At 50.5% G+C, this 21,341-nt stretch overlaps 1 protein-coding gene across 3 annotated transcripts in view; it reads right to left on the bottom strand.

Annotated features, from left to right (window-relative positions):
• The window catches only part of LOC140405436 (tensin-2-like), a 377,445-nt gene that overhangs the window by 228,653 nt on the left and 127,451 nt on the right, over positions 1 to 21,341 (bottom strand). For all 3 annotated transcript variants that reach the window (XM_072493844.1, XM_072493845.1, XM_072493847.1), the window contains exon 3: positions 9,532 to 9,569. In XM_072493844.1, coding sequence (XP_072349945.1) covers positions 9,532 to 9,569 — 38 coding nt within the window. The remainder of the gene's footprint in view (positions 1 to 9,531; positions 9,570 to 21,341) is intronic.

The following is a 21,341-nucleotide window of genomic DNA, read 5'->3' on the forward strand; positions in this document are numbered from 1 at the left end:
CTCCACCCCAGCACGGACCCCCCCCCCAACCCCCAACCTCCACCCCGGCACGGACCCCCTCCCCAACCTCCACCCCAGCACGGACCCCCCCCCCAACCTCCACCCCGGCACGGACCCCCTCCCCAACCTCCACCCCAGCACGGACCCCCACCCAACCCCCAACCTCCACCCCGGCACGGACCCCCTCCCCAACCTCCACTCCAGCACGGACCCCCCCCCGACCCCCAACCTCCACCCCGGCACGGACCCCCTCCACAACCTCCACCCCAGCACGGACCCCCTCCCCAACCTCCACCCCAGCACGGACCCCCCCCCAACCCCCAACCTCCACCCCGGCACGGACCCCCTCCCCAACCTCCACCCCGGCACAGACCCCCTCCACAACCTCCACCCCAGCACGGACCCCCTCCCCAACCTCCACCCCAGCACGGACCCCCCCCAACCCCCAACCTCCACCCCGGCACGGACCCCCTCCCCAACCTCCACCCCAGCACGGACCCCCCCCAACCCCCTACCTCCACCCCGGCACGGACCCCCTCCCCAACCTCCACCCCGGCACGGACCCCCTCCCCAACCTACACCCCAGCACGGACCCCCCCCCCAACCCCCAACCTCCACCCCGGCACGGACCCCCTCCCCAACCTCCACCCCAGCACGGACCCCCCCCAACCCCCAACCTCCACCCCGGCACGGACCCCCTCCACAGCCTCCACCCCAGCACGGACCCCCTCCCCAACCTCCACCCCAGCACGGACCCCCCCCCCAACCCCCAACCTCCACCCCGGCACGGACCCCCTCCCCAACCTCCACCCCAGCACGGACCCCCCCCCCAACCCCCAACCTCCACCCCGGCACGGACACCCTCCCCAACCTCCACCCCAGCACGGACCCCCCCCCCCCAACCCCCAACCTCCACCCCGGCACGGACACCCTCCCCAACCTCCACCCCAGCACGGACCCCCCCCCAACCCCCAACCTCCACCCCAGCACGGACCCCCTCCCCAACCTCCACCCCAGCACGGACCCCCCCCCAACCCCCAACCTCCACCCCGGCACGGACCCCCTCCCCAACCTCCACCCCAGCACGGACCCCCCCCCAACCTCCATCCCAGCACGGACCCCCCCCAACCCCCAACCTCCACCCCGGCACGGACCCCCCCCAACCCCCAACCTCCACCCCGGCACGGACCCCCTCCCGGCACTCCCCCGGAGCCCAGCCTACTCTAACCACGCCCCCCCCCCCCGCCGCACACACACACACACAAGCCGAGACACACCTCTCCTCACGCAATCAGTCTGCGGCCACGCCATTTCCTGCCCAGAGCCAACCCCCCAGGCCGTCACTCACCTCCTCGCTGGTCGGCGTGAGCCTGGAGCACCGGGTCACGCCGATGAAAAGGAGGTTTGATTCACGTCGACGTGAACGGTCATCACGTCGACGGGACTTCGGCCCATCCGGGAGGGAGAATATCGGCAGGCCGAAAATCGGCTGCCTTGCGCAGACCCGTGACATTCTCCGCGGCAGCGGCGCCATTAACACCCCGCTGACTTTTCTCCCTTCGGAGACTTCGGCGGGGGCGGGGGCGGGATTCACGGCGGCCAACGGCCATTCTCCGACTCGGCGGGGGGTCGGAGAATGACGCCCCATAACTTGAGCACAGAAACTGAGATTGACACTCTAGTGCAGTACTGAGGGAGTGCTGTGTTGTTGGAGGTACCGTCTTTTGGATAAGGCATTAAACCCGGTCTGCCCTCTTAGTACTATTTCGAGACGAGCAGGTGAGTTCTCGCCAATATTTATCCCTCAATCAACATCACAAAAACAATCATGAAGATATTCTTTATATTAAATAATGATTTTTAATCCTCTGGCAGGAAATCTGAATTGAACTTTTAAAAACAGAGACTAAAGTGACTTGAACTCACAGACCAAGATTGCTAACCCCAATTTGCATTACTATATATTTCACATTCCAATTCATTGGAGTAGTCAGTCCGCAAAACTTCAAGGGAGCATGGAGGGTTCCCACCTCCAGTTTCATTGGCAATGCCTCTATGAGGTATTCAACTATTGGAGATGGGCCATTAAGACTAATCACTTGGATAATGGGACCCTGGCTAGGTTAGCGTTCAGACATGAGCTAATCAAGTCACCTGTGGAATACATGGACAATGTCTTTCTTTGTTAAATCACTCCGGTAGTTGGGGAAAGAAGGTCACATGACAAACCAACCCTTTGCATGTTTTAAGCATGTGTTTTCTCAGCAGAACAAAGGACCAGCAGTTTAAGGAGCAAATCTAAGTAGGGTCCCTCCTGCCAACTTTTGTTTCTAACCCACCTGGTAATCTTTGTGCCCTGTTTGCTCACTGTGATAATCCAGGGACAGGGATTTCTCAAAAGAATCCAACACAGCACTACCATTTCCCAAACAACCACCAACTCAGTCATCTACACCTGTAAATCGGAAGCATTGAGACCCTCAAATTCAGCCTGAAGCCAGCCAAGTCACCAAACTACAAACTGGATACTCTTTTCATGGACTCTATTTGGCCAACCTATCACTCCCCCCTCTGTGAGCTGTATTTATGTGTGTGCGAGTATGTATGTGTGCGAAAGTCAGCGTATTTTATTATTTTGCAAGTACAATAAAGCTAACGGGCGGAATTCTCCCCCCCCCCCCCCCAACGCCGAGTGGGAGAATCGCCCCGGCCCGCGTGAGTCCCGCCACGCCGGCCCGCGATTCTCCCACCCCCCCCCAAACCGGTGCGGCGCGAATCACGGCTGGCCGCTGGGAGAATCGCCGCTTGCCGTTGGTAATGGGCGAGCGGCGATTCTCCGGCCCGGATGGGCCGAGCGGCCTGCCCAACACGACAGATTCCCGCCGGTGCCGTCCACGCCTGGTCGCTGCCGGCGGGAACAGCGCGAGAACGCTGGGGGGGGGGGGGGGGTGTTCCTGCACCGGGGGGGAGCTCAAAAGGGGTCTGACCCGCGATCGGTGCCAACCGATTGGCGGGCCGGCCTCTCTGAAAGCGGATCTCCTTTCCTCCGCGCCCCGTAAGATCCGTCTGACATCTTCTTGCAGGGCGGCCGCGGGGAATACGGCAACCGCGCATGCGTGGGTGACGTCATTTACACGGGGCCGGTTGTGTCATTTACGCGGCACCGCTTTTACGCCACGCCAAGGCCCGGCACGCGTAAATGACGTGGCACCGCTCCTAGCCCCCCGGGGGCGGGAGAATAGGGGGCTGGGAACGGCCTCTGACACCGGAGTGAAACACTCCGATTTTCACTCTGGCATCTGGATTTAGTCTCCCGATGGGAGAGTTGCGCCCAGACTCTTTCTTTGTTAAACTCAAGAAACCCTATCCAATTTTGTTTTATGATAACAGTGCGTAAACAGCTAGGTACTCAATGAATTGGCAAGTGCATCCTTTACACACAAAAGAAACAAGGAGAGGGCAGCACGGTGGCGCAGTGGTTAGCACTGCAGTCTCACGGCGCCGAGGTCCTAGTTTCGATCCCGGCCCCGGGTCACTGTCTGTGTGGAGTTTGCACATTCTCCCCGTGTCTGCGTGGGTCTCGCCCTCACAACCCAAAGATGTGCAGGTTAGGTGGATTGGCCTCGCTAAATTGCCCCTTAATTGGAAAAAATGAATTGGGTACACTAAAAATTATTATTTTTTGAATGAGGAGAGGGAAAAGAGGGGAGCCATTCAACCCCTCAACACCTGGTCCGAACACCAAATTATCTGAGTCATTATCACATTGCTGTTTGTGGGATCTTGCTGTGCGCAAATTGGCTGCTGTGTTTCCTGCATTACAATGGTACTTTCACTTCAACGATGTACTTCATTGGCTGTAAAGCACTTTGGGAGATCCTGAGATTCAAAAGGTGCTATAGCAATGCAAGACTTTATGTAATTCCATTTACCCGCTTGGTTTCCCCCCCATTTGTCTTCGTATCTGAACCGAACATGTATCTATCCATCTCAGTTTGGAAATATTTTGCTGTTCCCCTTGCCTCAACAACGTTTTATTCCCTGGGGAGATTGTTCCAGATTTCCACTACCTCTTGGGTGTTTTCACTGCGACTGAGTAAAAGTCACATGGAGACAGGATTGTCCTGAATAACCTGGGAGGGATGGTGCTTGAGTGAGATACTAGTCCCAGATTCCAGACTGCTGCAAAGATGGCACCAACTGTCCCGAGAGCTTCAACTGTCCTGAGTGACAAAGGAAAATAAACCTTGCATTTATTTAGCGCTTTTCAACACCACCGGACATCTCAAAGCATTTTACAGCTAATGACACATTTGTCCTAATTATTGTTGTAATGTAGGAAACAAGACCAGCCAATCTATGCACAGCAAGCTCCCACAAACAACAATGTGATAATGATCCAGATAATCTGTTTTTGAGGTGTTGCTTGAGGGATAGGTATTGGCCAGAATATCAGGGATTACATCCCAGCTCCTCCTCAAACGAGCTAAAGACCCAAGCAGAGAGACGGGATCTCGGTTTAACATTTCATCCGAAAGACGGCACCTCCGATAGTGCAGCACTCCCTCCGTGCTGCATGGGCACCGTCAGCCTTGTTCTTTGTGCTCACACCCCTGGCGTGGAACCTCAACCTGGAAACGTGCGATTCAGCAGCAAGCGAGCTGCCCACTGAGCCGTGGCTGACACTCAAAAGCATCGCATCAGAAAAGTAAAAGGGATAAACGCTTAGGCGGAGAAAGCCAAGAGGACGACATGTACAAATGTACAAGCAGCTGTTCAGGATAGCAGCGTGCTGCGGAACAAACTTATCCGACTTTCTTTCATAATGAATCCTCTAAGGCATTCAGCTATGTCAAATCTGCTGATACTTAATCTCACTTGTTGCTCAACTCTATTTATATAGCCAATTAGTTCCTAAACCCACCCCCCATCCCTATCTCCGTTTATTGACTAGTGTTCTAAGTGTATACTCAGAGGTCCTTAAACGGGGACACAATGGCAATTAGATGACTGATTTAATTTCCAGTCATTTTTGGCTAGTGGGGGTGTCTGCTGGGATTCTGGAGCAATTCAAGTTTCCAATAATCTGTCATTGTTTGGAGATGAACTGTAAAAGGACACAAGTTCTTTAGAATTTTGAAAATGTTGGTTTTTCACAAGCAGAATCTACCAAATATCCTGCCAGCCTGTCAGTGACACTGAAGAACCCTCAGTGATGATTTACCATGCTTAGAACCTCGCAAAAGTATCGATCAAATCTTCAGGTTTGCCGGTCGGGTGTTCTGTGTTACCGTTCCTTTACCAACTTAACCTACAGACCGGCTCACCAGCAGCAACTGGAACTCAAAGAAAAATGAGCATTTCTATACCTTTCATTCCCGTCAGACATCTGAAAGCCAATGCTTTACCTTTGAAGTGTGGTCACTGTTGTAATGTAGGTAATCTGCCGCCATTTTACGCAGAGCAAGATCCCACGAACAACAATGTGATAGATGGCCCAGGTAGTGTTTTTTCTTTGTGATGTTGAGTGATGGATAAATACTGACCAGAAAAGCAGGGAGAACTCTCCTGCTCTTCTTCAATATAGTACCAGGGGATCTTTGACATCCACCGAAGCGGGCAGATGGGTCCTTGCTCATCTGGAAGATGGTATCTCTGACAGTGCAGCACTCCCTCAGCATTGCATTGGAGTGTAACTGTTGATTTTTGTGTTCAAGACCTAAAGTAGGACTCAAGCCCAGCACCTCGTGACACAGAAGCAAGAATGCTACCAATTGACACACTGAAGGGCATGAAGAGAACGAACATGAGTATGTGCTCGGTCTGCCTCATCTGCCTGTAAGCACGGAAGAGATGTTGGATGGATTCACTTCACCCACTCCCTGTGACAGTGAGTTCCACATTCTCTGGGTTTTTGGGAGCCTCTGAGATACCTGGTAAGTTCAATGAAGATGGCATCAATGTGTTCACTCAGTCAAGCAGAGCCCCATTTCATCATCAAACTATCCAGCGATACTCCTCTGAATTGTATACAGCACACCCTATCACCTGCCAGGTAGCAAATGCTCGGAATCTGTCATCCATCAGAAAGATGCACATCTTGGGCGGGATTCTCCGTAATCGGCGCGATGTCCGCCGACCGGCGCCAAAAACGGTGCAAATCAATCCGGCATCGCGCCGCCCCAAAGGTGCGGAATTCTCCACATCTTGAGGGGCTGAGCCCTTACCTTGAGGGGCTAGGCCCGCGCCGGACTGATTTCCGCCCGCCAGTTGGCAGGAAAGGCCTTTGGTGCCCTGCCAGCCGGTGCAGAAATGACTTTGCCGGGCGGCGCAAGCGCGGGAGCGTCAGCGGCCACTCACGGCATCCCCGCGCATGCGCAGTGGGGGGGGGGGTCTCTTCCGCCTCCGCCATAGTGGAGGCCATGGCAAAGGCGGAAGGAAAAGAGTGCCCCCACGGCACAGGCCCGCCCGCGGATCGGTGGGCCCCGATCACGGGCCAGGCCACCGTGGGGGCACCCCCCGGGGCCAGATCTCCCCCCCCCCCAGGACCCCGGAGCCTGCCCGCGCTGCCTTGTCCCGCCGGTAAGAGAGGTGGTTTGATTCTCGCCGGCGGGTCAGGCATTCCAGCAGCGGGACTTCGGCCCATCGCGGGCCGGAGAATCGCCGGGGTGGGTGGGGGCCCGCCAACCGGCGCGGCGTGATTCCCACCCCCGCCGAATATCCGGTGCCGGAGAATTCGGCAACCGGCGGGGGCGGGATTCACGGCAGCTCCCGGCGATTCACCGACCCGGCGGGGAGTCGGAGAATCCCGCCCCTTATTTTCATTTGTGGCGCTACAGCCTGGCGGCAGGGAGAAAGAGGCAGGTGAGAAAGGGGTTGATGGGATTTAAAAGGCAGCTCTGTTATATCCCTCGGCTGGACTCGCAATATTGTGAAAAGGCCATTAAGTGCAGGAGGCAGCTCTGTGGTTGCAGCAGTGCAGGTAAAAGAGAGTCGAATGTGGTTTTGGCAATGAGGTGCGAGTGTTAACAGGCCTGCCCAGTGATTCAGATGAACGAGCAGCAACCAAGAGAGAAACTGTGCCAGATTAGAAGGCAGGAGGAAATGATGCTAACAAAAAAAGGACGTCACAGCAAGGATCTGGCATTGTTGGTTTGACAGGCAATTAACGGAGAAGGGCAGTTATAAAAGAAGACGTACAGCCCTGTAATCCAGCACAGACAGACAAAAAGGAAGAGAGTGAATATACGGGATACCTTTGACACCAAACATATCTTTCCACCATCTCTCGAACAGTTTTTTCTGGTTTGCTAAATCACCGTGCAGATTATTTGTTCTTGGTATTTAATCAGAAGATTGAACACAAGGTTGTCTATGGCTGACAAACGGGGACACGATGGGCTGAATGGCCTCCTTCTGTGCTGTCAACATTCTGTGATGCTATAAAAATAGAGTGGATGCTGAAAATCTGAAACCAAAGCAGAAAATGCTGGAATTCCCATGACTGGACAGAGTCAATAGGGAGAAACTGTTCCATTTGAGGGCAGGTTCAAGGACACCGATTTAAGGTGATTGGCAGATTATCATAGAATTTACAGTGTAGAAGGAGGCCATTCGGCCCATCGAGTCTGCACCAGCTCTTGGAAAGAGCACCCTTCCCAAGGTCAACACCTCCACCCTATCCCCATAACCCAGTAACCCCACCCAACACTAAGAGCAATTTTGGACACTAAGGGCAATTTATCATGGCCAATCCACCTAACCTGCACATCTTTGGACTGTGGGAGGAAACCGGAGCACCCGGAGGAAACCCACGCACACACGGGGAGGATGTGTAGACTCCGCACAGACAGTGACCCAAGCCGGAATCGAACCTGAGACCCTGGAGCTGTGGAGCATTTGTGCTATCCACAATGCTACCGTGCTGCCCTCAGCAGATGAAGGCGACACAAGGAGTTTTATTTTACTCAGAGTGTTTAGGACCAGGAATGCACAGTCTGAGCATGTGGTGGAGACAAATTCAATTGAGGCATCCAAAAGGGAATTAGATAAGCACCAGAAAAAAGAAAACTTGCAGAGCTATGGGAAAAAAGACGGCGAGTGGGACTAACTAAATTTTTCTTGCAGAGTTGGCACTGGCTCGATGGGCCGAATGGCCTGCATGTGTGCCTTAACCTCTACGATTGTGCGATTCCTTTACCCAGCCTGAGACTCATTGTGAAAGAGAGTTCACTGGTTATTGTATCTGGTGCTGCTAATGCTAATTGGACTCTTTCCTTCCTCTGGCTCTTGTTAACTGTAGCTGGGCCTGTCAGATTAGCACAACCAAGTTCGCACAGTCCAGAGTCAACACAGCTCTGTTTGGTGACCCTGCCGACCATCCCATGACCCTTTGTTCCAACAGCCGTAAAATCTTGGCTCAGAGGGAGCAGCTTTATTTTGAATAGTCAATCGTGCAACCTCTGACCTACGGGAGTAGTGAACATTGACAACTTGGCCCTGGGTTGCGTTCCAATTGGACTTAAAACGGCCATTACGGAGAAAGTCCAGGCACAGCAGACAATCCAAATACCACATTATCTGCTGGTCTGACTTTCACCGAGAAACATACACGAGAAAAATCTCTTGCATCCTGACAGCTGGTCGGCAAATATGATAGAGTCACATATGGCACAGGAGGTGACCATTTGGCCCATCATTTCGATGCTGGCTCTCGCATGGAGCAATTGCAGTCAGTGCCATTCCTCTGCGCTTTTTTAAATAAATTTAGAGTACTCAATTCATTTTTTCCAATTAAGGGGCAATTTAGCGTGGCCAATCCACCTACCCTGCACATCTTTGGGTTGTGGGGGCGAAACTCACGCAAACACGGGGAGAATGTGCAAATTCCCCACGGACAGTGACCCAGAGCCAGGATCGAACCTGGGACCTCGATGCCTTGAGGCAGCAGTGCTAACCACTGCGCCACCGTGCCGCCCTTTCCTCCGCTCTTATTGAGTGGCTGGCTCCCCTATAACTTAGCAACCACAGGAAAACACTGTTACAGCTCGACTGGAACACAGGAGCCGATGACAGAATTGGTCCAGAAAGTCAATCTGGGTCACAACTGCAGACACCTGCCCCCCCCCCCCCCCCCCCCCACCTCCCCCTCCAAGCTTTAGAAATAGAACTGTGCAGCTTTCAACTTCGACCACTCAAGATTAATTCAAACCGTCAATCTTTACACATGAAAGAGCTCTTTGATGAAGATGATCCCTCTCAAACAGACTTGTTAAATTAACTCAACTGCTGTGCAATAAGCCGAGTAGTTACTGAACTAAAAGAACATCATTAAGGGGAAAACAGGAGTTAGAATGTCTGAGTGTAGCTGTCGCTCACAAGTAGCTATGGGCGTTTATATATATTTTTTTTAAAGGGACAATGAAAGCTTACTGAATTCAATCAACGGAACCAGGTTTTGAGTGAGTTGGCCAGTTCAGTTCATTTGCCAGTGCACCACACCAAATAAGCTGAAAGCAAGAAGCATCTTACCTTGGGCTCACATTTCTTGTGACTTGCTAACTTGCAGACTGGAGGAGAGAAAAAAGAAAAGCAAACGCAAGGTTAATATTGGTGAAAGACCGGCTGCAACTATTGATAAGATTGTAGACGCCTCAGACTGCTGGGCGCTTTCCAAAGCTTCCCCTCAACATCCTCATGCTATGTTAGCAATGATCAACTTGGCTGAGAAGTGAAGTCCTGCACTGCATTACCAACACAAGAGGAATGCAGGCGATTTCTCAACCACTGTAGCAGATAGTATAGCAGAAATTGATACGCATCTGTGGATTTCCAGAGGTGGTTGCATTGAGATGTGTCATCTCAAAGCTGGTGTCCTTTTAATCAGAATACTACAAAAAGGGTCATTTTAATGGTTGATACAGACATCTTCCATCACCCCAGAGCTTTCTTAGGCTCAAAGTGATATTGTACAGTTTATGTCCTGCACTTTGCAGAAATGATTGTGGAAAGTGTCGGGGATACTCCATGACGAATATACGTTCTTAAATATGTGAATTATTAGATCACAAAGTGGCACATAGCAATGCCACCATTGGAGGCTGGGTCAGCACAGCTAATGGAGGCCTACAGTCACAACTAATGGAGGCCAAGTGTAGTTAATGGAGGATTAGTCAGCAAAACCAATACAGAGAAAATTGCATCAACAAAGCACATCTAAAAGTTTCAATAATGCAATTTAAGAAAAAGAGAACAGGCCTGTTTCAGGCCTCGAGCCGTGCTCTGCTTTTAGTGGGGCCTGTGTTCTGGGCGACGCCTCACTCAAAATCATTGTTTAGGAGGAGATAGTAGCATAGTGATAATGTCACTGGACTAGTAATCTTGGAGCCCAGGGAAATGATCTGGAGACATGGGTTCAAATCCCACCACGACAGCTGGTGGAATTTAAATTCAATTAATAAAATCTGGAACATAAGAACTAGGAACAGGAGTAGGCCATCTGGCCCCTCGAGCCTGCTCCGCCATTCAATGAGATCATGGCTGATCTTTGTGGACTCAGCTCCACTCTCCGGCCCGTACACCATATCCCCGAATCCCTTTATTCTTTAGAAAGGCATCTAACTTTTTCTTAAAAACATTTAAAGAAGGAGCCTCAACTGCTTCACTGGGCAAGGAATTCCAGAGATTCACAACCCTTTGGGTGAAGAAGTTCCTCCTCCACTCCGTCCTAAATCTACCTCCCCTTATTTTGAGGCTATGCCCTCTAGTTCTGCTTTCCCCGACCAGTGGAAGCAACCTGCCCGCATCTATCCTATCTATTCCCTTCATAATTTTATATGTCTCAATAAGATCCCCCCGCATCCTTCTAAATTCCAATGAGTACAGTCCCAGCCTACTCAACCTCTCGTCATAATCTAATCCCCTCAACTCTGGGATCAACCTAGTGAATTTCCTCTGCACTCCCTCCAGTGCCAATATGTCCTTTCTCAGGTAAGGAGACCAAAACTGAACACAATACTCCAGATGCAGCCTCACCAACACCCTATACAATTGCAGCATAACCTCACTAGTCTTGAACTCCATCCCTCTAGCAATGAAAGACAAAACCCGATTAGCCTTCTTAATCACCTGTTGCACCTGCACACCAACTTTTTGCGACTCGTGCACCAGCACACCCAGGTCCCTCTGCACAGCAGCATGTTTTAACATCTTACCGTTTAAATAATAATCCATTCTGCTGTTATTCCTCCCAAAATGGATAGCCTCACACTTGGCAACATTGAATTCCATCTGCCAGATCCTAGCCCATTCACCTAACCTATCCAAACCCTTCTGCAGACTTCCGGTATCCTCTGCCCTTTTTGCTTTACCACTCATCTTAGTGTCGTCTGCAAACATTGACACATTGCACTTGGTCCCCAACTCCAAATCGTCTATGTAAATTGTGAACAACTGCGGGCCCAACACTGATCCTTGAGGGACCCCACTAGTTACAGGTTGCCAACCAGAGAAACACCCATTTATCCCCACTCTCTGCTTTCTGTTAGTTAACCAATCCTCTACCCATGCTACCACTTTACCCTCAATGCCATGCATCTTTAGTTTATGTAGAACATATAGAGCTAGTCTCAGGAATTGGATATGGATTGGATTTGTTTATTGTCACGTGTACCGAGGTACAGTGAAAAGTATTTTTCTGCGAGCAGCTCAACAGATCATTAAGTACATGAGAAGAAAAGGGAATAAAAGAAAATACATAATAGGGCAACACAACATATACAATGTAACTACATAAGCACTGGCATCGGATGAAGCATACAGGGTGTAGTGTTAATGAGGTCAGAAAATAAGAGGGTAATTTAGGAGTCTGGTGACAGTGGGGAAGAAGCTGTTTTTGAGTCTGTTCGTGCGTGTTCTCAGACTTCTGTATCTCTTGCCCGATGGAAGAAGTTGGAAGAGTGAGTAAGCCGGGTGGGAGGGATCTTTAATTATACTGCCCACTTTCCCCAGGCAGCGGGAGGTGTAGATGGAGTCAATGGATGGGAGGCAGGTTCGTGTGATGGACTGGGCGGTGTTCACGACTCTCTGAAGTTTCTTGCGGTCTTGGGCCGAGCAGTTGCCATACCAGGCTGTGATGCAGCCCGATAGGATGCTTTCTATGGTGCATCTGTAAAAGTTGGTACGGGTTAATGTGGACATGCCGAATTTCCTTAGTTTCCTGAGGAAGTATAGGCACTATTGTGCTTTCTTGGTGGTACCATCGACATGGGTGGACCAGGATAAATTTTTGGAGACGTGCACCCCTAGGAATTTGAAACTGCTAACCATCTCCACCTCGGCCCCGTTGATGCTGACAGGGGTGTGTACAATACTTTGCTTCCTGAAGTCAATGACCAGCTCTTTAGTTTTGCTGGCATTGAGGGATAGATTGTTGTCGCTGCACCACTCCACTAGGTTCTTTATCTCCAGCCTGTATTCTGACTCGTCGTTATTCGAGATCCGGCCCACTATGGTCGTATCGTCAGCAAACTTGTAGATGGAGTTGGGACCAAGTTTTGCCACGCAGTCGTGTGTGTACAGGGAGTAGAGTAGGGGGCTAAGTACGCAGCCTTGCGGGGCCCCGGTATTGAGGACTATTGTGGAGGAGGTGTTTTGTTCATTCTTACTGATTGTGGTCTGTTGGTCAGAAAATCGAGGATCCAGTTGCAGAGTGGGGAGCCAAGCCCTAGGTTTTGGAGCTGTGATATGAGCTTGGCTGGATGACCGTGATTGCTGTAAAAACCCATCTAGTTCACGAATGCCCTTCAGGGAAGGAAATCTGCCGTCCTTACCCGTCTGGCCTACATGTGACACCAGATCCACAGCAATGTGGTTGACTCGGAAATGGCCTAGCGAACCACTCAGTTCAAGGGATGGGTGTGCAACAAATGCTGGCCCAGCCAGCAACATGCGCATCCCATGAAAGAATACACAGAAAAAGAAAATAAGGATTGCTCCCAATTCCTTTAGAATTTGCACATTTTAATAAGCCTGTCCCTGCCAGGAGAGCAACCTCATATTCTGCTCTATGTGGGTGAAAGTTCCAGGCCTCCATTAGCGGGAGCCTCACTCAATTTACTGATCGTGGTCCTGAAGGGGCACACAGCCAGAGACCATGGAAAGGTTGTTTGTGGAGTGATTTAGGAGGAATACAAAAGGGGGGCTGTTTTCACACTGGAGAACAAGAATAATTGGCTACATATTCAAGTCAAGTTGGCCTTTATAACTAAGGTAAAGCACAATGTGCGCACCATTCCAGTCTGGATTAGTCATTAGCACTGTGCTATATCATAAATCGTCCATGGAAGGAGCTGATGATTATTTCTGACATTCCCCCTCAGCTGACAATTGTTAGAAACGTAACCAGTGAGTCCACCCTTTCTTTCTGCGTCAAGCCTATTATTTGTTAACAGTGTGTTCTTAATTAGAATTCTGCTCCACTGTGTGTGTGCCAGGCCCTCCATCAGCCGTATGGCCTGTGTACTGCGTTGGGGGCTGGGTTTATAGGGAAGGCTGAAGCCATTGTCTTCGGTCCCCATCGCAAGCTCCATACTTGAGCCACCGACTCCATCCCTCTCCCTGGAAGTTGCCGAGGCCAAGCCAAACAGTTCGCAACCTTAATTACTATTTCACCCCAAGTTGAGTTTCCACTCACATATCTCAAAGGCCGCCTATTTCCACTTCTGTAACAACACCCAACTTCGCCCTTGTCTCAGTTCATCTATTGCTGAAACTCTCGATCATGATAACCTCCAGAATCGAATATTCCAGCACATCCCTGGCTGGTCTCCCATATTCTACCCTCAGGAAGCTTTAGGTCATCCAAGATTCTGCTGCCCATGTCTTAACTCGCGCCAAGTTCTGTTCCCCTATCGCCCACTGTGCTCATTGACCTACACTGACTCCCAGTCAAGCAACGTCTTGATTTTAAAATTCTCATCCCTGTTTTCAAATCCCTCCATTACCTCGCCCCTCTGGGCAGATATCCCATCCAGCACCAGAACTCTCATATCTCTGCACTCCTCTAATTCTGGACGCTTGATCATCCCCAATTTTAATTGCTCCATCATTGGTGGCCATGCCTTCAATTGCTTAAACCCTGGGCTCTGGAATTCCCTCCAAATATCTCTGCCTCTCCAGCTAACTTTCCGCCTTTCAGACACTCCTTGAAACCTATCTCTGACCAAGCTTTTGGTCATAGAGGTCTACAGCACAGAAAAGGCCCATCGCGGCTGCCTGGTCAAAAACAGCCACTTAACTATTCGAATCCCATTTTCCAGCTCTCGGCCCATCGCCTTATTTGCCTTGACATCGCAAGTGCACATCTAAATACTTAAAATGTTATGAGGGTCTCTGCCTCCACCACCCTTTCAGGCAGCGAGTTCCAGACTCTCACCACCCTCTGGGTAATAAGCTTTTCTTTACATCCACTCTAAACCTCCTGACCCTTACCTTAAATCTATACCCCTTGGTCATTGATCCTTCCACTAAAGTTTCTTCCTGTCCATTCTATCTATGCCCCTCATAATTTTATACATCTCAATCCTGTCTCCCCTTAGTCTCCTCTGCTCCAAGGAAAACAATCCAAGCCTTTCCAATCTCTCTTCATAGCTAAAACGCTCCATCCCAGGCAACATCCTGGTAAATCTCCTCTGCACCCTTTCCCGTGCTGTCACATCCCTCCTATAATGTGGATTCCAGAACTGCACACAATACTCATCTGACCTAATATTGCCTACGTGACTCAGTGTCACACTTTGTCGAATTAAGCTCGGGGCGGGATTCTCCGCAATCGGCGCGATGTCCGCCGACCGGCGCCAAAGACGGCGCGAATCAGTACGGCATCGCGCCACCCCAAAGGTGCGGAATTCTCCGTATCTTGAGGGGCCGAGCCCTCACCTTGAGGGGCTAGGCCCGTGCCGGACTGATTTCCGCCCCGCCGGCTGTCGGGAAAGGCCTTTGGCGCCCCGCCAGCTGGCACGGAAATGACTTTGCTGTGCGACGCATGCGCAGGAGCGTTAGCTCACGGCATCCCCGCGCATGCGCAGTGAAGACCATGGCGAAGGCGGAAGGAAAAAAAAGTGCCCCCACTGCACAGGCCCGCCCGTGGATCTGTGGGCCCCGATCGCGGGCCAGGCCACCGTGGGCGGGGGCCAGATCACCCCACGCCGCCCCCCAGGACCCCCGGGGCCCACCCGCGCCGCCTTGTCCCGCCGTTCAAAAGGTGGTTCAATCCACGCCGGCTGGCGTGGGTTGACAGCGGCGGGACTTCGGCCCATCGCGGACCGGAGAATCGCCGGGGGTGGGCCCGCCGACCAGTGCGATTTCCGCAGACCGGCGCGATTCCCGCCCCCGCCGAATCTCCGGTGGCGGAGAATTCGGGACACGGCGGGGGCGGGATTCACATCGGCCCCCGGCGATTCTCCAACCCGGCGGGGGGTCGGAGAATCGGGCCCCTGGTGTAGCACCTTGGGACATGTTAGTACATTGCAGGCACAAAACAAAACACTGCAGCCAGAATGACAGAGAGTGAGAGGGAGCGAGAGAGGTGGACAGCATGACCAGCTTTGTGGTTCTCAAAGTCTGTCGAAGCTTCCTCCCTTGGTGATGGAGATGAAATCACTCCAAATGCCCTTGAAATGGTGCAAGGGTTACAGGTAAAAGGAGCTCAGGTTCTTCCTTTCATCTGATCAGATTGTCAAGAAGATGCCTTCAGCAAGGAAACAGGCCATTCGGCCCAACTAGCCTATACTAGTCGTAGAGTTCCTATCGTGCAAGGAGCCATTCGGCCCATCGACTCTTTGAAAGAGCACTCCACCCAAGCCCGCTTCTCCACCCTATCCCCATAACCTAAACTACACATCCCTGGACACTTAGCGGTAATTTAGCATGGTCAATCTGCCTAACCTGCACATCTTTGGACTGTGGGAGGAAACTGGAGCACCCGGAGGAAACCCACGCAGACACGGGGAGAATATGCAAACTCCACACTGGTAGTTGTTATGGGGGACTTTAACTTTCCAAATATTGACTGGAAACGCTATAGTTGGAGTACTTTAGATGAGTCCGTTTTTGTCCAATCTGTGCAGGAGGGTTTCCTGACACAGTATGCAGATAGGCCAACGAGAGGCGAGGCCATATTGGATTTGGGACTGGGTAATGAACCAGGACAGGTGTTAGATTTGGAGGTAGGTGAGCACAATTCGATTACGTTTACTTTAGTGATGGAAAGGGATAGGTATATACCACAGGGCAAGAGTTATATCTGGGGGAACGGCAATTATAATGCGATGAGGCAAGACTTAGGATGCATCGGATGGAGAGGAAAACTACAGGGGATGGGCACAATGGAAATGTGGAGCCTGTTCAAAGAACAGCTACTGCATGTCCTTGATAAGTATGTACCTGTCAGGCAGGGAGGAACTGGTCAAACGAGGGAACCGTGGTTTACTAAAGCAGTCGAAACACTTGTCAAGGGGAAGAAGGAGGCTTATGTAAAGATGAGACATGAAGGTTCAGTTAGGGTGCTAGAGAGTTACAAGTTAGCGCGGAAGGACCTAAAGAGAGAGCTAAGAAGAGCCAGGAGGGGACATGAGAAGTCTTTGGCAGGTAGGATCAAGGATAACCCTAAAGCTTTTTATAGATATGTCAGGAATAAACGAATGACTAGGGTAAGAGTAGGGCCAGTCAAGGACAGTAGTCGGAAGTTGTGCGTGGAGTCCGAGGAGATAGAGGTGCTAAATGAATATTTTTCGTCAGTATACGACAGGAAAAAGACAATGTTGTCGAAGAGAATACTGAGATTCAGGCTACTAGACTAGAAGGGCTTGAGGTTCATAAGGAGGAGGTGTTAGCAATTCTGGAAAGTGTGAAAGTAGATAAGTCCCCTGGGCCGGATGGGATTTATCCTAGGATTCTCTGGGAAGCTAGGGAGGAGATTGCTGAGCCTTTGGCCTTGATCTTTAAGTCATCTTTGTCTACAGGAATAGTGCCAGAAGACTGGAGGATAGCAAATGTTGTCCCCTTGTTCAAGAAGGGGAGTAGAGACAACCCCGGTAACTATAGACCAGTGAGCCTTACTTCTGTTGTGGGCAAAGTCTTGGAAAGGTTTATAAGAGATAGGATGTATAATCATCTGGAAAGGAATAATTTGATTAGAGATAGTCAACACAGTTTTATGAAGGGTAGGTAGGTCATGCCTCACAAACCTTATTGAGTTCTTTGATAAGATGACCAAACAGGTGGATGAGGGTAAAGCAGTTGATGTGGTGTATATAGATTTCAGTAAAGTGTTTGATAAGGTTCCCCACGGTAGACTACTGCAGAAGATATGGAGGTATGGGATTCAGGGTGATTTAGCAGTTTGGATCAGAAATTGGCTAGCTGGAAGAAGACAAAGGGTGATGGTTGATGGGAAATGTTCAGACTGGAGTCCAGTTACTAGTGGTGTACCACAAGGATCTGTTTTGGGGTCACTGCTGTTTGTCATTTTTAAAAATGACCTGAAGGAGGGCGTAGAAGGATGGGTGAGTAAATTTGCAGATGACACTAAAGTTGGTGGAGTTGTGGACAGTGCGGAAGGATGTTACAAGTTACAGAGGGACATAGATAAGCTGCAGCGCTGGGCTGAGAGGTGGCAAATGGAGTTTAATGCAGAAAAGTGTGAGGTGATTCATTTTGGAAGGAATAACAGGAAGACAGAGTACTGGGTTAATGGTACGGTTCTTGGCAGTGTGGATGAGCAGAGAGATCTCGGTGTCCATGTACATAGATCCCTGAAAGTTGCCACCCAGGTTGAGAGGGTTATTAAGAAGGCGTACGGTGTGTTAGCTTTTATTGGTAGAGAGATTGAGTTTCGGAGCCATGAGATCATGTTGCAGCTGTACAAAACTCTGGTGCGGCCGCATTTGGAGTATTGCGTGCAATTCTGGTCGCCGCATTATAGGAAGGATGTGGAAGCATTTCAAAGGGTGCAGAGGAGATTTACCAGAATGTTGCCTGGTATGGAGGGAAGATCTTATGAGGGAAGGCTGAGGGACTTGAGGCTGTTTTCGTTAGAGAGAAGATTAAGAGGTGACTTAATTGAGGCATACAAGATGATCAGAGGATTGGATAGGGTGGACAGTGAGAGCCTTTTTCCTCGGATGGTGATGTCTAGCACGAGGGGACATAGCTTTAAATTGAGGGGAGATAGATATAGGACAGATGTCAGAGGTAGGTTCTTTACTCAGAGAGTAGTAAAGGTGTGGAATGTCCTGCCTGCAACAGTAGTGGACTCGGCAACACTAAGGGCATTCAAATGGTCATTGGATAGACATATGGACGATATGGGAATAGTGTAGATGGGCTTTAGAGTGGTTTCACAGGTCGGCGCAACATCGAGGGCTGAAGGGGCTGTACTGCGCTGTAATGTTTTATGTTCTATGTTCCACAGAGTCACCCCAGGCTGGAATTGAACCTAGGTCCATGATGCTGTGAGGAGGGGGAGAAGAGCATCGGGTGTCGCTATATGCGGATGACCTGTTGCTGTACGTGGCGGATCCAATGGAGGGGATGGTGGAGGTCATGCAGACTCTAAGGGAGTTTGGGGAGTTTTCGGGCTATAAGCTCAATGTAGGGAAGAGTGAGCTCTTTGTATTACAGGCGGGGGACCAAGAAAGAGGGATAGGGGACCTACCGCTGAGGAGGGTGGAGGGGAGCTTTCGGTATCAGTGCCAACCACTGTGCCCCCTGTGTTGATACATGAACTGCCTCTCACTCTAATTCCCTCTTCCCAGCCTGCCCACATATCTGTCAATTCTCTTCTCCCTCATCAAGGCTCCCTTCAAAGTATCACTCCTCTGCTTTAAGCAACTGCTCTGGCAGTGAGTTTTACATTCTCACTAATCTCTGGTAGCAGCTCTTTGATATTGATACCCCATTGTTCTGGACACAGGCTCAATTGTATAGAGTTTCTCCACATCCACCCTATCAAAGCTGGTTCCAACTGGAAAGAGCTCAAGCAGGGCTCCTCTCAGTCTTCGCTTTTTCTGCAAGCTGGGGCCCCAGCCTGTTCAATAATGTGCGCCAGCCATCAATCAGTCAAGGTTTGGAGCAATTGGCAAGACAATATCCATTCCTACTGTCTGGTCCAAATAGATTTAACTCTTTGTTTTCATCCATCAGCTTCTACATCCAGCCCATCATTTATCAAACAAACCTTCCAGTCAGTCATGTCTACAAAGTTACCGCTGTACGGGTACTTCCTGTTTGTTCATGTCTATTCCATTATTTCCCGTGTCTTTTATTTTGCTGTTACATTTTTGATCCGTGGATATTTAATGGACCTGTGACTTTAAGCCTGATAGCAGCCTGTGTCTTTAATTCAAACAGCAGGGTCCAGAAGGCTGTGTTGACTTAGACTGGTGATTGCCGATTGGCCAGTGTCAGTGATGACTTGGTTTGATTGATTTGGCTGGTGGCCAATGACTGGGCCCAAAAGGCTGTGTTCTGCCCGGTAACAGGTGGTGATTGGATCTGATCCCACTGGAATGTTTCCAGTTTGGTTTCACTTTTGATTCTGCAGCTTGGATGGAGGGTTCTAAGTAATTATCTCCCAAAAGATCAAACGAAACGTTCTTCAGAAGGCCACTGTGCAGGTTGACTCTCTCTCCAGCAAGACTGGGTTTCATTCTCTTGAGACTGCAACGGCTTGAAGTCAACCCACAAGCTGAAAGCACAAGTTGATGTGAAGCCAAGGGGGCCTCTCCAGGAAAAGCTGGACTACAGTGAAGATTGTTACAGGCCAAGGACCTGCAGTGAAGAAAACCTCCTCCATTGTGTTTGTCTTGTATGTGTGGGTAGAGGGTGGGACAGTTAAAGAGGGGGTAGTAGGTTAACATGTCGTTATTCGGTTGCATTTACTGCACATTTCATCATTATTTGTGTTATAAATAAACAGTAATTGTGTTTCTACTGACAAACCTAGTGACTGTAATTATTGGGCAGCCAAGGGCCAAAATCTTTAGGTAGTTTTATATTGGTTAATTCACTTGTGTTGCAGGGCAGCACGGTGGTGCAGTGGTTAGCACTGCAGGCCCACGGCACCGAGGTCCCAGGTTCGATCCCGGCCCCGGGTCACTGTCCGTGTAGAGTTTGCACATTCTCCCCGTGTCTGCGTGGGTCTCATCCCCACAACCCAAAGATGTGCAGGGTGGGTGGACTGGCCAAGTTAAATTGCCCCTTAATTGTAATTTGTTTTTATAAAGTTTTTTTTTAAAAATCATTTGCGTTGTGACTCCGGCGCACGTGGGGCTGGAATTGACCGCGCACTTTCCCGGGATGTCGTCACCACACAGAAGGCCATTCAGCCCATTGCATCTATGCTGACGAATCAAGTCCAATGCCTCTTTGCAACTCTGGGTCAGTTGCCATGCAGGTTACAACACTCAGGTGCATATACAAGTTATTTTTAATGTAATGAGCATTTGTGTCTCTAACATCCTGTCAGCCAGTGGGTTGCAGACCCCCACCACCCCTCTGGATGAAAATATTCTCAATATTCTTCAATAATACTTTTCCCCCTATCACTTTAAATCTCTAGTTATTGACTGTCCTGCTACTGAAATTAAGTCCTTCCTAACCACTCTGTCTAAGCCCCTCATAATTTTACACACCGTTTATACATCATCTGGAAATGCTGAGGATGAAATGATGATAGGTTGAGAGGGGTGGATGGGTTTTGAGTGGGTGGGGGTGTGGGAGCGAGAAGCATTTACTGTAAAGCAGGAGATTTTCCCATGATTACAGTCAGGGATTTCCCAATTCACATCCTAATATTCTTTTAAAACTAGCCTGTTTAGTGGTTGGTGCCGTATGAATCATTTTTGACAGGAATCCAAACGCATTTCGATTGTTCAGCAGCCCAGCAAAAAGAAAAAGGTCTGCTGGAATTATGGAATGAAAACATAAAGACAGTATGACAGCATCCGACAGTGAGAGATCAGTTATCAATGTGATATTCTGCTGGTGTCTCCGTCCCAGTGACACGGGCTCCTGCTGGTGTCTCCGTCCCAGTGACACGGGCTCCTGCTGGTGTCTCCGTCCCAGTGACACGGGCTCCTGCTGGTGTCTCCGTCCCAGTGACACGGGCTCCTGCTGGTGTCTCCGTCCCAGTGACACGGGCTCCTGCTGGTGTCTCCGTCCCAGTGACACGGGCTCCTGCTGGTGTCTCCGTCCCAGTCACACGGGCTCCTGCTGGTGTCTCCGTCCCAGTGACACGGGCTCCTGCCGGTGTCTCCGTCCCAGTCACACGGGCTCCTGCC

The sequence above is a fragment of the Scyliorhinus torazame genome, chromosome X, assembly GCF_047496885.1.
Source record: "Scyliorhinus torazame isolate Kashiwa2021f chromosome X, sScyTor2.1, whole genome shotgun sequence".
Lineage (NCBI taxonomy): Eukaryota > Metazoa > Chordata > Chondrichthyes > Carcharhiniformes > Scyliorhinidae > Scyliorhinus > Scyliorhinus torazame.